This window comes from Botryllus schlosseri, chromosome 16, assembly GCF_051294905.1.
Source record: "Botryllus schlosseri isolate E-star chromosome 16, Bs_hap1, whole genome shotgun sequence".
NCBI classification, from domain to species: Eukaryota; Metazoa; Chordata; class Ascidiacea; order Stolidobranchia; family Styelidae; genus Botryllus; species Botryllus schlosseri.
In genome coordinates, this window is record NC_137251.1 from 21214513 (window position 1) to 21226625 (window position 12113).

The window sequence follows — 12113 nt, forward strand, 5'->3', positions numbered from 1 at the left end:
TCGGACTTTGAAGATTTACCAATGCATCACAGGTCTGTACGATCTTGTCAGCATGTATGCTCTGTGAGGAGCGCTAATACATCCTAATATTCTGTAATTCATCAGTCTCTCAATGGCGCGCTCAACATGGATTCTGCACTTGGCTATGCGACTGGTATGGACTGCTTCTGCCTTTGTAAACTGCGATCTTCCTCTCAGGAATGATGGTGTATGTTCAGCTAAACATCCCTGGGCATAAGATCGTGAAACAGGAATCCTTCATCAGCTAGGATGAGATCCCCAGCCTGTAACAAATGGTTTAACGATTATTTTGTGCTGCGATACTTTTCCTTGATTCAAACTGATGAACTCACTAAATTATCAGCCGTGGAAGCTATATATTAAATACATTAGCTCAAAATCCATTTCTAGCTTATAGAATTGATACTAGCATTATATAGCCTACTCACGTTCAGCTGACTTATTATGTTATCACTTTATCTGATGTGTTGCCAGGATAACCATTGGAAACAAATGTAATGGAACCATTTGGAGCAACTGCCAGAAGGTATTTTGCAGACAAAAATGTTTGTAATTGCTATACAGGGAAATGGCTGCGTTGAGATCGTGCCTGGGAGTTTCAATTCGAAACTCCGTGCAGTCAATTATTATACGGCAATGGGGGAATTCACCAAACGACGATGTAAAAGTACTGCTGTTTTTTTCTTTGAAGGAATTTGATCCATGCATCCAATGAAGAATATTTTGTGCATTGCGTGGAGGTACGTAAGAAAAATATTCAAAGCTGTGGTGTGACTGGTGTTGAAACGGTTCCCGAGATCGTAGTAAGGTAGATTCAATTTTAGTCGAATCAGAAACAGTAAAAGTTGATCGTCTTCAGATATTGATACGAGCATACGACTTGTTTACCATAGTCGGCGAGGTTCATTACGTTAAATGGCCATTGTCACATCTGAAGAGTGGCATTCGACCAACTAGCATTATTGTATTCTGCGGAACATGATTCGAATGAGCTCTGTTTCTCCAGTTACGGTTCCGCAGATATAATCGACGGACCTGCGGGGCACATGAACTTTCGGACCAAATTCACAGAAATGCCTATACTGACACATGGAGAATATTGCTTTTTGGGCCGAAAGTGCATGAGCCCTGTCCAGGTACGTTAAATATATTTATTTGAGTATAAGGATTCAATTCTCAATACAACATGAAAATACAGTATATCTTACCACGGCGAAAAACACGTTTTGTACAAAGAACGGATCTCAAAGACGTATCTCGGTGATAACAGGAAAATTCCTAGTATCTTCAACAAATTTAAAGATTGGGGATTTCATACACTTATTCCAATTACAGCCGAAAAGTACTCAAAACTCAACGTTTGGGTGAGCTGGTTATCTACTTCCTCATCATCGGATCGAATTATTCAAGTTGTAGCCTACTAGGCTGTTTGCCTCTGATTGATTATAAAATTTCACAGGCCATATATCTAGTCAGCCAACTCCAGTAAAGTAATTCTGATTTGATGCGCCAAATTTGTGATGCACCTTAGTATACCATCGAGTACTGGTGTCCCTATGAATGTTTCGGCGCGGCATCGGCTGCAACGTGCACACTGTTTGGGCAGGAACTGATATAAACCACGCTGCTATTCGTTACACGCAGCTGACAATGCAGAATAGTCGGTTCACTCATCCTTGTGCGCATGTCTAGGACTGCGTAAATTTATCAATAGCTTAAACAACTGAGATCTGTTGAATTAAATTTAGCTGTTTTATTGTATCGGATATAGCTTTCAATACAATATCCATTGTAGAATAATATTTAATAACTCGAAGACTTTTCGGGTGCCTCTTTTCAAGAGTTATCGGCACACTAAAGGGATTTAAACAGATTTAAAAGCAAAACCAAAAAGCAAAGTATGACGCAACAATCAAAATCACAAACCATGAAATTCGCATTGTACCAATGGCAACAATAACAAACTATGAAGTATTTGAAGATACTCTTTGGGGTACAGAACTTTAATATACATTTTAATAATATATTCATATTAAAACCCGAAGCTTTTCGAGCTGACACTTTTCAAGGGCAATCGTCAGCAAATGGGGAATTTCAAAAACATGCATCTAGCTACATTGCATACAACCAATTATGACGTCATAGAAACAAACAACATGAAATACAGGCAAACCGCGAGCGCAGCTAGTGGACAATTTTCAGATTCACTAAAAATTCCTTCTGCTGACACAAGCGCGGTCGGTGGATTTTAATATAAGTCGATTCCAGTGCAGACAAATGGAAATTAGTGCGGCCTCTACCTAATATCGAAAATCTTTCATCGCGATAGTTTTTAGCGCAAGTTGCATTCTCAGCCAAATGCTTGCCGATGGCAGAGTTCATAGCCATGGCCTGATTACGTTCTAGTAATCGGAGATCAGTTACGGCTGCGTCTTCGCGAGAGTCCAATATGCGTGATCTAATAACGCCGGGGACATGTTGTTTGATGCGTTCCTGCAAGCGCTGAGTTGTTCTTCCCACGTACCTACAATCACAGTGGCACTTGAAATCATAGACTATATTGCTTTGTTGAAAAGCAGGAAGAACATCTTTGCGCGTTGCAGGAAGCAATTGTTTGGTGGTAAACACAACATTAGTTTTTACGTTATCGTAACAGCGATTTACAGCAGAAATCAATTGCTTTTCAAACCGGGAAGAGATGGGGCCCAGCCACGGCAAATGTATATATACATTTTCCTCAGACCGTGTGTTCGTGTTTTGTGATTTGTTGGGATTGAAATTACTGAGTTTTCTGTCCACAGAACTCTTGATGATGTGTTCGGGGTAGCCGTTACCGATTAGAATTTTGCGGATATATTCTAGCTCCGCGTTTAATTTTATATCCGAACAAATCATCAAGGCTCTGTGCACCAATGTGCCAATCAAATTTAATTTACGGCGATTCGGGCTAAAAGAATTCCAGCGTATGTAATGCCCTGTAAACGTTGGCTTCCGGTAAACCGAAGTGACAAAGCTACTACCCCGTTTTTCCACCAGAACGTCTAAGAATGGTAACGAGTTAGCACGCTCTTTTTCAAATGTGAATTTTAAAGACGAGTGTAGAGAATTCAAGTTAACAAAGAAATCATCGAACTCCGTCTCATTTTGACAGATAACGAAGGTGTCGTCGACATAGCGACGGTACATGAATGGAGGCTTGGTTTCATCTGCGGCGAAAAGTCTGTTTTCATGAAATCCCACAAATATATTGGCTAAAATCGGGCCAAGAGGGCTACCCATAGCTACACCGTCGGTTTGCATGTAGATGGTATCGTTAAAACTAAACTCAACAGAGCAAGTAGCCGTATTAAGAAGTTCAACGAACACTTTACGCGAGAAGGAAGGTGGTGCTAAATCACCACCACCATATAGCGCGTCCGCACATATATCAATGGTCTCCTTCAGCGGCACGTTCGTGAAGAGGCTAACGATATCATACGAACCGAGAAACATATTCGGGTTTGGAAGGTCGGTGGTTTTCATCTCGTGCGCGAATGTAAACGAATCAGCGACGCAATGCGAATCGTACATGGAACGCACTGGTTCCAAAACATCGATAAGCCACTTCGCGAGCTTGTGCTGCGCCGATCCAATCATAGAAAGAATTGGTCGAACGGGCACATTGGTTTTATGAGTTTTTGGCAGTCCGTACATACGTGGCCTCTGTGCCCCGACCGGTCTGATGGAGGCATAGACCTCAGGTGATATGGAGCCGTTTTTCTTGAGGCTGAATAGTCGGCGCTGTATCCGTCTTTCGATCTTGGCGATGTTATCAAATTCAGCAGCGGGACCAAGTGTCTTGAATTTTGATTCGTCACCCAAGATTGCTTCCATTTTGAGTATGTAGTCCCGTTTGTTTAGGATTACAACCCCAGAGCCCTTATCCGGTTTGCTAATGTGAATGTCTGGATTTTGTCGCAGTGCTTTTATTGCACGAAAACATTCCTTCGTCATTAAAAAATTTCCCGAATCAATAGGATATCCACAATAAGCATGTGCCAAATCACTCAATCTTGCTTTGAGGGCTGGCAAATTATCAGCGGAGTTGGCCTTGCGATGATATAGTTGAGCCATTAACACTTCAAATTCTGCGAATACCTCTTCACTTTTTATGGTAGTAGGTGGTAAACAAAAATTGAGACCATGAGACAGTACGAACTCTTCAGTGGACGTGAGCTTGTAGTCCGATAAGTTAACAATATTTTTCCCGTCAGGACTAGCATTGTTGCCAAAGCGTTGGGTAATAAGACGGCTCAGGTTACGTTCATTCTTAGCCAAGTTCTCTTTTTCCTTTATGGTATCTATAGATGCCAGGTACCGGGTGAACCGAATCAAATCAAAGAATGACAAAAATCCACGAATTTCTTTCTGTAGTGACCGACATATACGATGTAAGGTAGCAAGCAACTTGTTGTTCTTGTCGATTTCATCATATATAAATGCACGCTCAATATTTGGGGTGAGGCGTGCTCGAGACCTCTCTATCCTACCTTTGATGAACTTCGGTAACGTCTTTTTGGCGATGCAAGCCTTCAGAAAGGCTGTTGTAGATAAAGCTGTTCTCAATCTTCCCCGACTCTTTATCAGCGTATTGATGGTATTTAGCTGCTGCTTGTTGTACCGTTTTCGGAAGTATTTGAAGAGACTCTTTGGGGTACAGAACTTTAATATACATTTTAATAATATATTCATATTAAAACCCGAAGCTTTTCGAGCTGACACTTTTCAAGGGCAATCGTCAGCAAATGGGGAATTTCAAAAACATGCATCTAGCTACATTGCATACAACCAATTATGACGTCATAGAAACAAACAACATGAAATACAGGCAAACCGCGAGCGCAGCTAGTGGACAATTTTCAGATTCACTAAAAATTCCTTCTGCTGACACAAGCGCGGTCGGTGGATTTTAATATAAGTCGATTCCAGTGCAGACAAATGGAAATTAGTGCGGCCTCTACCTAATATCGAAAATCTTTCATCGCGATAGTTTTTAGCGCAAGTTGCATTCTCAGCCAAATGCTTGCCGATGGCAGAGTTCATAGCCATGGCCTGATTACGTTCTAGTAATCGGAGATCAGTTACGGCTGCGTCTTCGCGAGAGTCCAATATGCGTGATCTAATAACGCCGGGGACATGTTGTTTGATGCGTTCCTGCAAGCGCTGAGTTGTTCTTCCCACGTACCTACAATCACAGTGGCACTTGAAATCATAGACTATATTGCTTTGTTGAAAAGCAGGAAGAACATCTTTGCGCGTTGCAGGAAGCAATTGTTTGGTGGTAAACACAACATTAGTTTTTACGTTATCGTAACAGCGATTTACAGCAGAAATCAATTGCTTTTCAAACCGGGAAGAGATGGGGCCCAGCCACGGCAAATGTATATATACATTTTCCTCAGACCGTGTGTTCGTGTTTTGTGATTTGTTGGGATTGAAATTACTGAGTTTTCTGTCCACAGAACTCTTGATGATGTGTTCGGGGTAGCCGTTACCGATTAGAATTTTGCGGATATATTCTAGCTCCGCGTTTAATTTTATATCCGAACAAATCATCAAGGCTCTGTGCACCAATGTGCCAATCAAATTTAATTTACGGCGATTCGGGCTAAAAGAATTCCAGCGTATGTAATGCCCTGTAAACGTTGGCTTCCGGTAAACCGAAGTGACAAAGCTACTACCCCGTTTTTCCACCAGAACGTCTAAGAATGGTAACGAGTTAGCACGCTCTTTTTCAAATGTGAATTTTAAAGACGAGTGTAGAGAATTCAAGTTAACAAAGAAATCATCGAACTCCGTCTCATTTTGACAGATAACGAAGGTGTCGTCGACATAGCGACGGTACATGAATGGAGGCTTGGTTTCATCTGCGGCGAAAAGTCTGTTTTCATGAAATCCCACAAATATATTGGCTAAAATCGGGCCAAGAGGGCTACCCATAGCTACACCGTCGGTTTGCATGTAGATGGTATCGTTAAAACTAAACTCAACAGAGCAAGTAGCCGTATTAAGAAGTTCAACGAACACTTTACGCGAGAAGGAAGGTGGTGCTAAATCACCACCACCATATAGCGCGTCCGCACATATATCAATGGTCTCCTTCAGCGGCACGTTCGTGAAGAGGCTAACGATATCATACGAACCGAGAAACATATTCGGGTTTGGAAGGTCGGTGGTTTTCATCTCGTGCGCGAATGTAAACGAATCAGCGACGCAATGCGAATCGTACATGGAACGCACTGGTTCCAAAACATCGATAAGCCACTTCGCGAGCTTGTGCTGCGCCGATCCAATCATAGAAAGAATTGGTCGAACGGGCACATTGGTTTTATGAGTTTTTGGCAGTCCGTACATACGTGGCCTCTGTGCCCCGACCGGTCTGATGGAGGCATAGACCTCAGGTGATATGGAGCCGTTTTTCTTGAGGCTGAATAGTCGGCGCTGTATCCGTCTTTCGATCTTGGCGATGTTATCAAATTCAGCAGCGGGACCAAGTGTCTTGAATTTTGATTCGTCACCCAAGATTGCTTCCATTTTGAGTATGTAGTCCCGTTTGTTTAGGATTACAACCCCAGAGCCCTTATCCGGTTTGCTAATGTGAATGTCTGGATTTTGTCGCAGTGCTTTTATTGCACGAAAACATTCCTTCGTCATTAAAAAATTTCCCGAATCAATAGGATATCCACAATAAGCATGTGCCAAATCACTCAATCTTGCTTTGAGGGCTGGCAAATTATCAGCGGAGTTGGCCTTGCGATGATATAGTTGAGCCATTAACACTTCAAATTCTGCGAATACCTCTTCACTTTTTATGGTAGTAGGTGGTAAACAAAAATTGAGACCATGAGACAGTACGAACTCTTCAGTGGACGTGAGCTTGTAGTCCGATAAGTTAACAATATATCGCGAAGACGCAGCCGTAACTGATCTCCGATTACTAGAACGTAATCAGGCCATGGCTATGAACTCTGCCATCGGCAAGCATTTGGCTGAGAATGCAACTTGCGCTAAAAACTATCGCGATGAAAGATTTTCGATATTAGGTAGAGGCCGCACTAATTTCCATTTGTCTGCACTGGAATCGACTTATATTAAAATCCACCGACCGCGCTTGTGTCAGCAGAAGGAATTTTTAGTGAATCTGAAAATTGTCCACTAGCTGCGCTCGCGGTTTGCCTGTATTTCATGTTGTTTGTTTCTATGACGTCATAATTGGTTGTATGCAATGTAGCTAGATGCATGTTTTTGAAATTCCCCATTTGCTGACGATTGCCCTTGAAAAGTGTCAGCTCGAAAAGCTTCGGGTTTTAATATGAATATATTAGAAGAGCTTCTTGGAGGTACAGAACTTCAATATACAATTAAATAGTATATTCATATTGAAATGAACCCGAATATTTTCGGCTGACACTCGTCAGGGGTAATCGTCAGCAACTAGTAGAGAATTGGAAAGAACATTGTATATCAACAATCGTATCACAAAATATGACGTCACCAGCATGAAATTTCGAATAAGAGAGCGTTCAATGTACTATTTTTAGGTGATACACGAACTCCTTTTGTTGACAGAGTTTTGGTTGGTGTATTTTGATAAAAGTTGATTCCAAGGCACACAAATGGAATTGTGAACGGCCTCGACCTACGATTCGAAATCGGTCGTCTCGATAATTATTCGCACAAATCGGATTATCCAACAGATGTTTGCCGATGGCAGAATTAATTGCCTTTGATCGATCAGCATCAATCTTAAGTGGATGAGTTAAGGGTGAGCTTTTCACATCGCGTGACAAACGTGTTCTGATAAATCTGGGGACATGTTGGTTTATGCGGTCCTGCAGACGTCTTGACGTTCTTCCCACGTAGCCACAATCACAGTGGCACCTATATTCGTACACTACATTACTTTGTTGAAGTGCAGGAAGCACGTCTTTGCGTGTTGAAGGGAGCAGTTGTGTTGTTGTAAAAATCACATTGGTTTTGACTGTATCGTAACATTTACCGACAGCAGAAATCAATTGTTTTTCAAAGCGGGTGGAAATGGGGCCAATCCAAGGTAGATGGATATAAACATCTTTTATTGTTCGTGCGGTGGGCTCTGTTCGTTTTTCTGCGTTGAATTGCGTTAATTTCCTCTCCATGCCGCGGCTGATGACGTGTTCAGGGTAACCGTTATCAAGTAAGATTTTTCGGATGTAGTCAAGTTCTAAACTCAGTTTGTTACCCGAACATATCATCAACGCTCTATGCACGAGTGTGCCTATGAGGTTAATTTTTCTGCGCCGAGGACTAAATGAATTCCAGCGAAGGTATTGACCTGTGAATGTCGGTTTTCTGAAAACAGACGTTTCAAATTTGTTGGTACCGCGCTTTTCAACTAATACGTCCAGAAATGATAATGAGTTATTGCGTTCTTTTTCTATTGTGAATTGCAAGGCCGGGTGAAGCGAGTTTAAGCGAATGAGAAATTGGTCACACTCCGATTCATTCCTGAAAATGACAAATGTATCATCTACGTATCGGCGGTACAATAGTGGTTTGGCGGACTCACGCTGGGACAGAAGCTCGCCCTCGTAATACCCTACGAAAATGTTGGCCAAAATGTTGGTCAATACCTTCGCTGGAATTCATTTAGTCCTCGGCGCAGAAAAATTAACCTCATAGGCACACTCGTGCATAGAGCGTTGATGATATGTTCGGGTAACAAACTGAGTTTAGAACTTGACTACATCCGAAAAATCTTACTTGATAACGGTTACCCTGAACACGTCATCAGCCGCGGCATGGAGAGGAAATTAACGCAATTCAACGCAGAAAAACGAACAGAGCCCACCGCACGAACAATAAAAGATGTTTATATCCATCTACCTTGGATTGGCCCCATTTCCACCCGCTTTGAAAAACAATTGATTTCTGCTGTCGGTAAATGTTACGATACAGTCAAAACCAATGTGATTTTTACAACAACACAACTGCTCCCTTCAACACGCAAAGACGTGCTTCCTGCACTTCAACAAAGTAATGTAGTGTACGAATATAGGTGCCACTGTGATTGTGGCTACGTGGGAAGAACGTCAAGACGTCTGCAGGACCGCATAAACCAACATGTCCCCAGATTTATCAGAACACGTTTGTCACGCGATGTGAAAAGCTCACCCTTAACTCATCCACTTAAGATTGATGCTGATCGATCAAAGGCAATTAATTCTGCCATCGGCAAACATCTGTTGGATAATCCGATTTGTGCGAATAATTATCGAGACGACCGATTTCGAATCGTAGGTCGAGGCCGTTCACAATTCCATTTGTGTGCCTTGGAATCAACTTTTATCAAAATACACCAACCAAAACTCTGTCAACAAAAGGAGTTCGTGTATCACCTAAAAATAGTACATTGAACGCTCTCTTATTCGAAATTTCATGCTGGTGACGTCATATTTTGTGATACGATTGTTGATATACAATGTTCTTTCCAATTCTCTACTAGTTGCTGACGATTACCCCTGACGAGTGTCAGCCGAAAATATTCGGGTTCATTTCAATATGAATATACTATTTAAATGAATATATTATTAAAATGTATATTAAACTATGAAGTATACGGACATACGGTACTATAGTAGCAGCACAATTTGTAAATAAACAATTACACGCACGGAACAACACGCACTAATGAGAAATTTGTAGGTTATAGAGGAAATCTTTTTGTCTGCATAAAATAGGTTTGCTCAACTGAATAATAGTAGACTCCAACACTTTTAAATGAAACACAGACCTACCACGCGCAATGACAGTGAACATATTGTCATCATAGTGCTGTGCACAGGCAAGGTTTTCACTCAGATGCTGACCAATTGACGAAGCATATGCTTGGTAATCATCATAGCAGTCTGTTTTTGCAGCCAATTTGCACTGACGTGCGAGCTCCGTGCGATCATTTGCGCAAGTTTTTGACCGAATCAATTTTGGGATATGCTGCTTAATACGCTCAAACAATCTTTGAGATGTACGTCCTACATACCTACTATCACAGTGGCACTTGTATTGGTAAACAACATTACTTGCATCAAAGGCAGGAAGTACATCTTTTCGAGAGTTGGGTAACAAGGGTTTCGTCGTGTACACTACATGCGTGTTAACGCTGTAATAGCAACGGTGAACAGCCGATTTAATCAGCTTTTCAAAACGGCTAGACACGTTACCTAGCCAAGGTAGGTGCAAAAATGCCGGGCATTTTTCTGGGCCATATTTTGGAGCTGTATCCGATTTTTTCAATACCCTAGAGATGGAGCATTTTAATATGTGGTCCGGATAGCCATTTTTGGAGAGAATCAAGTGGATATCATCCAATTCGCGTGACAGTTTTTCTGGTGAGCAGAGGCGCAAGGCGCGATTAACGAGCGATGAAATGAGGTTTAATTTACGCCGCTTCGGGCAAAATGAATCCCAACGATTATAATGACCAGTGAAAGTAGGTTTTCTGTACACCGACGTTAAAAACGTTTGTCCTGATCTCTCTACTAAGACGTCTAAAAAGGGAAGGGCAGCATCAGTTTCCTTTTCCACGGTAAATTGTAGAGCTGTATGGAGACAGTTCAATTTTTCGAAGAAATTATTACACTCTCGCTCATTTTTAAAGGCAACAAAGGTGTCATCGACATATCTAAAATAGAGGAGAGGTTTTGCGACGTTTTCAAACAATTTCTTTTCATGGTATCCCACGAATATATCGGCCAAACTAGGTCCCAACGGTGAACCCATCGCAACACCATTGCATTGACGGAACATCGTGTCATTGAAGCTGAATTCAACGCTACTGGTAGCAGTTTGCAACAATTCAAGAAATATTTTACGCGGTAGTTTCGGAGGTTCAAGCGTGCCATCATAAAGCGCGTCTGCGCAGATTTCGAAAGTTTCCGACAATGGTACGTTGGTAAAAAGACTTTTCACATCAAATGAGCTAACAAATACATTGGACGGATTTAATTTGGCGCGTTTTAATTCGTCTACAAACGTGAACGAGTCGCGAACACAGTGGTGCGTATACAAGGATCGAACTGGCTCAATGACGGTGTTAAGCCATTTGGCTAAATTATGCTGTGCTGATCCACACATAGACAATATGGGGCGAAGAGGAACGTTATCTTTATATGTGTTTTCGGCAAACCGTACATACGCGGCCGTTGCGATCCCGTTGGGCGTAGGGACTCGTACAGATTTGAACGAAGTACTCCATCCTTCTTCAGTTTGAGAAGGCGACGCTGCAGCTTCATTTCTAACTTGCGCGTGTTGTCGTACACATCGGCAGGACCCAGGTTGGTGAACTTGGACGAATCATGGAGAACGGATTCCATTTTCATGTTGTAATCTGCCCGGTTCAAAATCACAACTCCAGAGCCTTTGTCAGGTTTTGTGATGACAATTTTTTCATTTGAACGTAAAGATTTGATGGTTTTAAGACAATCCTTGTTCATCAAAAAATCACCGGCGTCAGCTGGGGTGCCACAATACGCATGTCAGTGATGAGCGGAGTCTGCTTTTCGAGACTCCGAGTCCCTCCGACAACTTTGGTCTCTGAGGCAAAGTCCCTCCGACTCCGGGGATCTTAACCCCAGACTCCGAGATAACCCGAAGAATCTTGTCCAGTCTCCGAAATATATTCAAACCATTGTCGAAGAATCCCAATCGGTGTTTTCGATAGCCTGTCTGATATTCATACCAGTTTTTTTAGTATCCGTGAATTGCCAAACAGTCGCAACATTACTTCTGAGAGTCAAGTTCTCCCCAACAACATGGATAGTCAAGCTAATAGAACTGCGACCCTTTAGATCGGTCCACATATCTGTGGTGATGCCAGCCAGCCCATAACACTTGATAGCAACTCTTAGTTCCTCTGACAGCTTCTGCTTCAAAGGTGAAGCCTCCTCATCCAACTTACGTTTCACCGTAAATCTGGATGGCAAAACGTCTTCTGCACAACACCACGGCAAACCGGCACTTCTTCGGTATTCTCCACCCGGCGATCAGTGTTCCCCATGATCACCTTCTCCTTTGAT

General features: G+C 42.1%; 2 protein-coding genes across 2 annotated transcripts in view; both read left to right on the forward strand.

The window, feature by feature from the left end:
* Window positions 1-8660, forward strand: part of LOC145458778 (uncharacterized) — a 264884-nt gene extending 256224 nt beyond the window's left edge. The window contains exon 2 of the mRNA XM_080337261.1: window positions 8222-8660. Coding sequence (XP_080193387.1) covers window positions 8222-8226 — 5 coding nt within the window. The 3' untranslated portion in view covers window positions 8227-8660. The remainder of the gene's footprint in view (window positions 1-8221) is intronic.
* LOC145459361 (calreticulin-like) overlaps window positions 1-12113 on the forward strand; it is a 283057-nt gene that overhangs the window by 122641 nt on the left and 148303 nt on the right. The gene's annotated exons all lie outside the window — the stretch shown is intronic.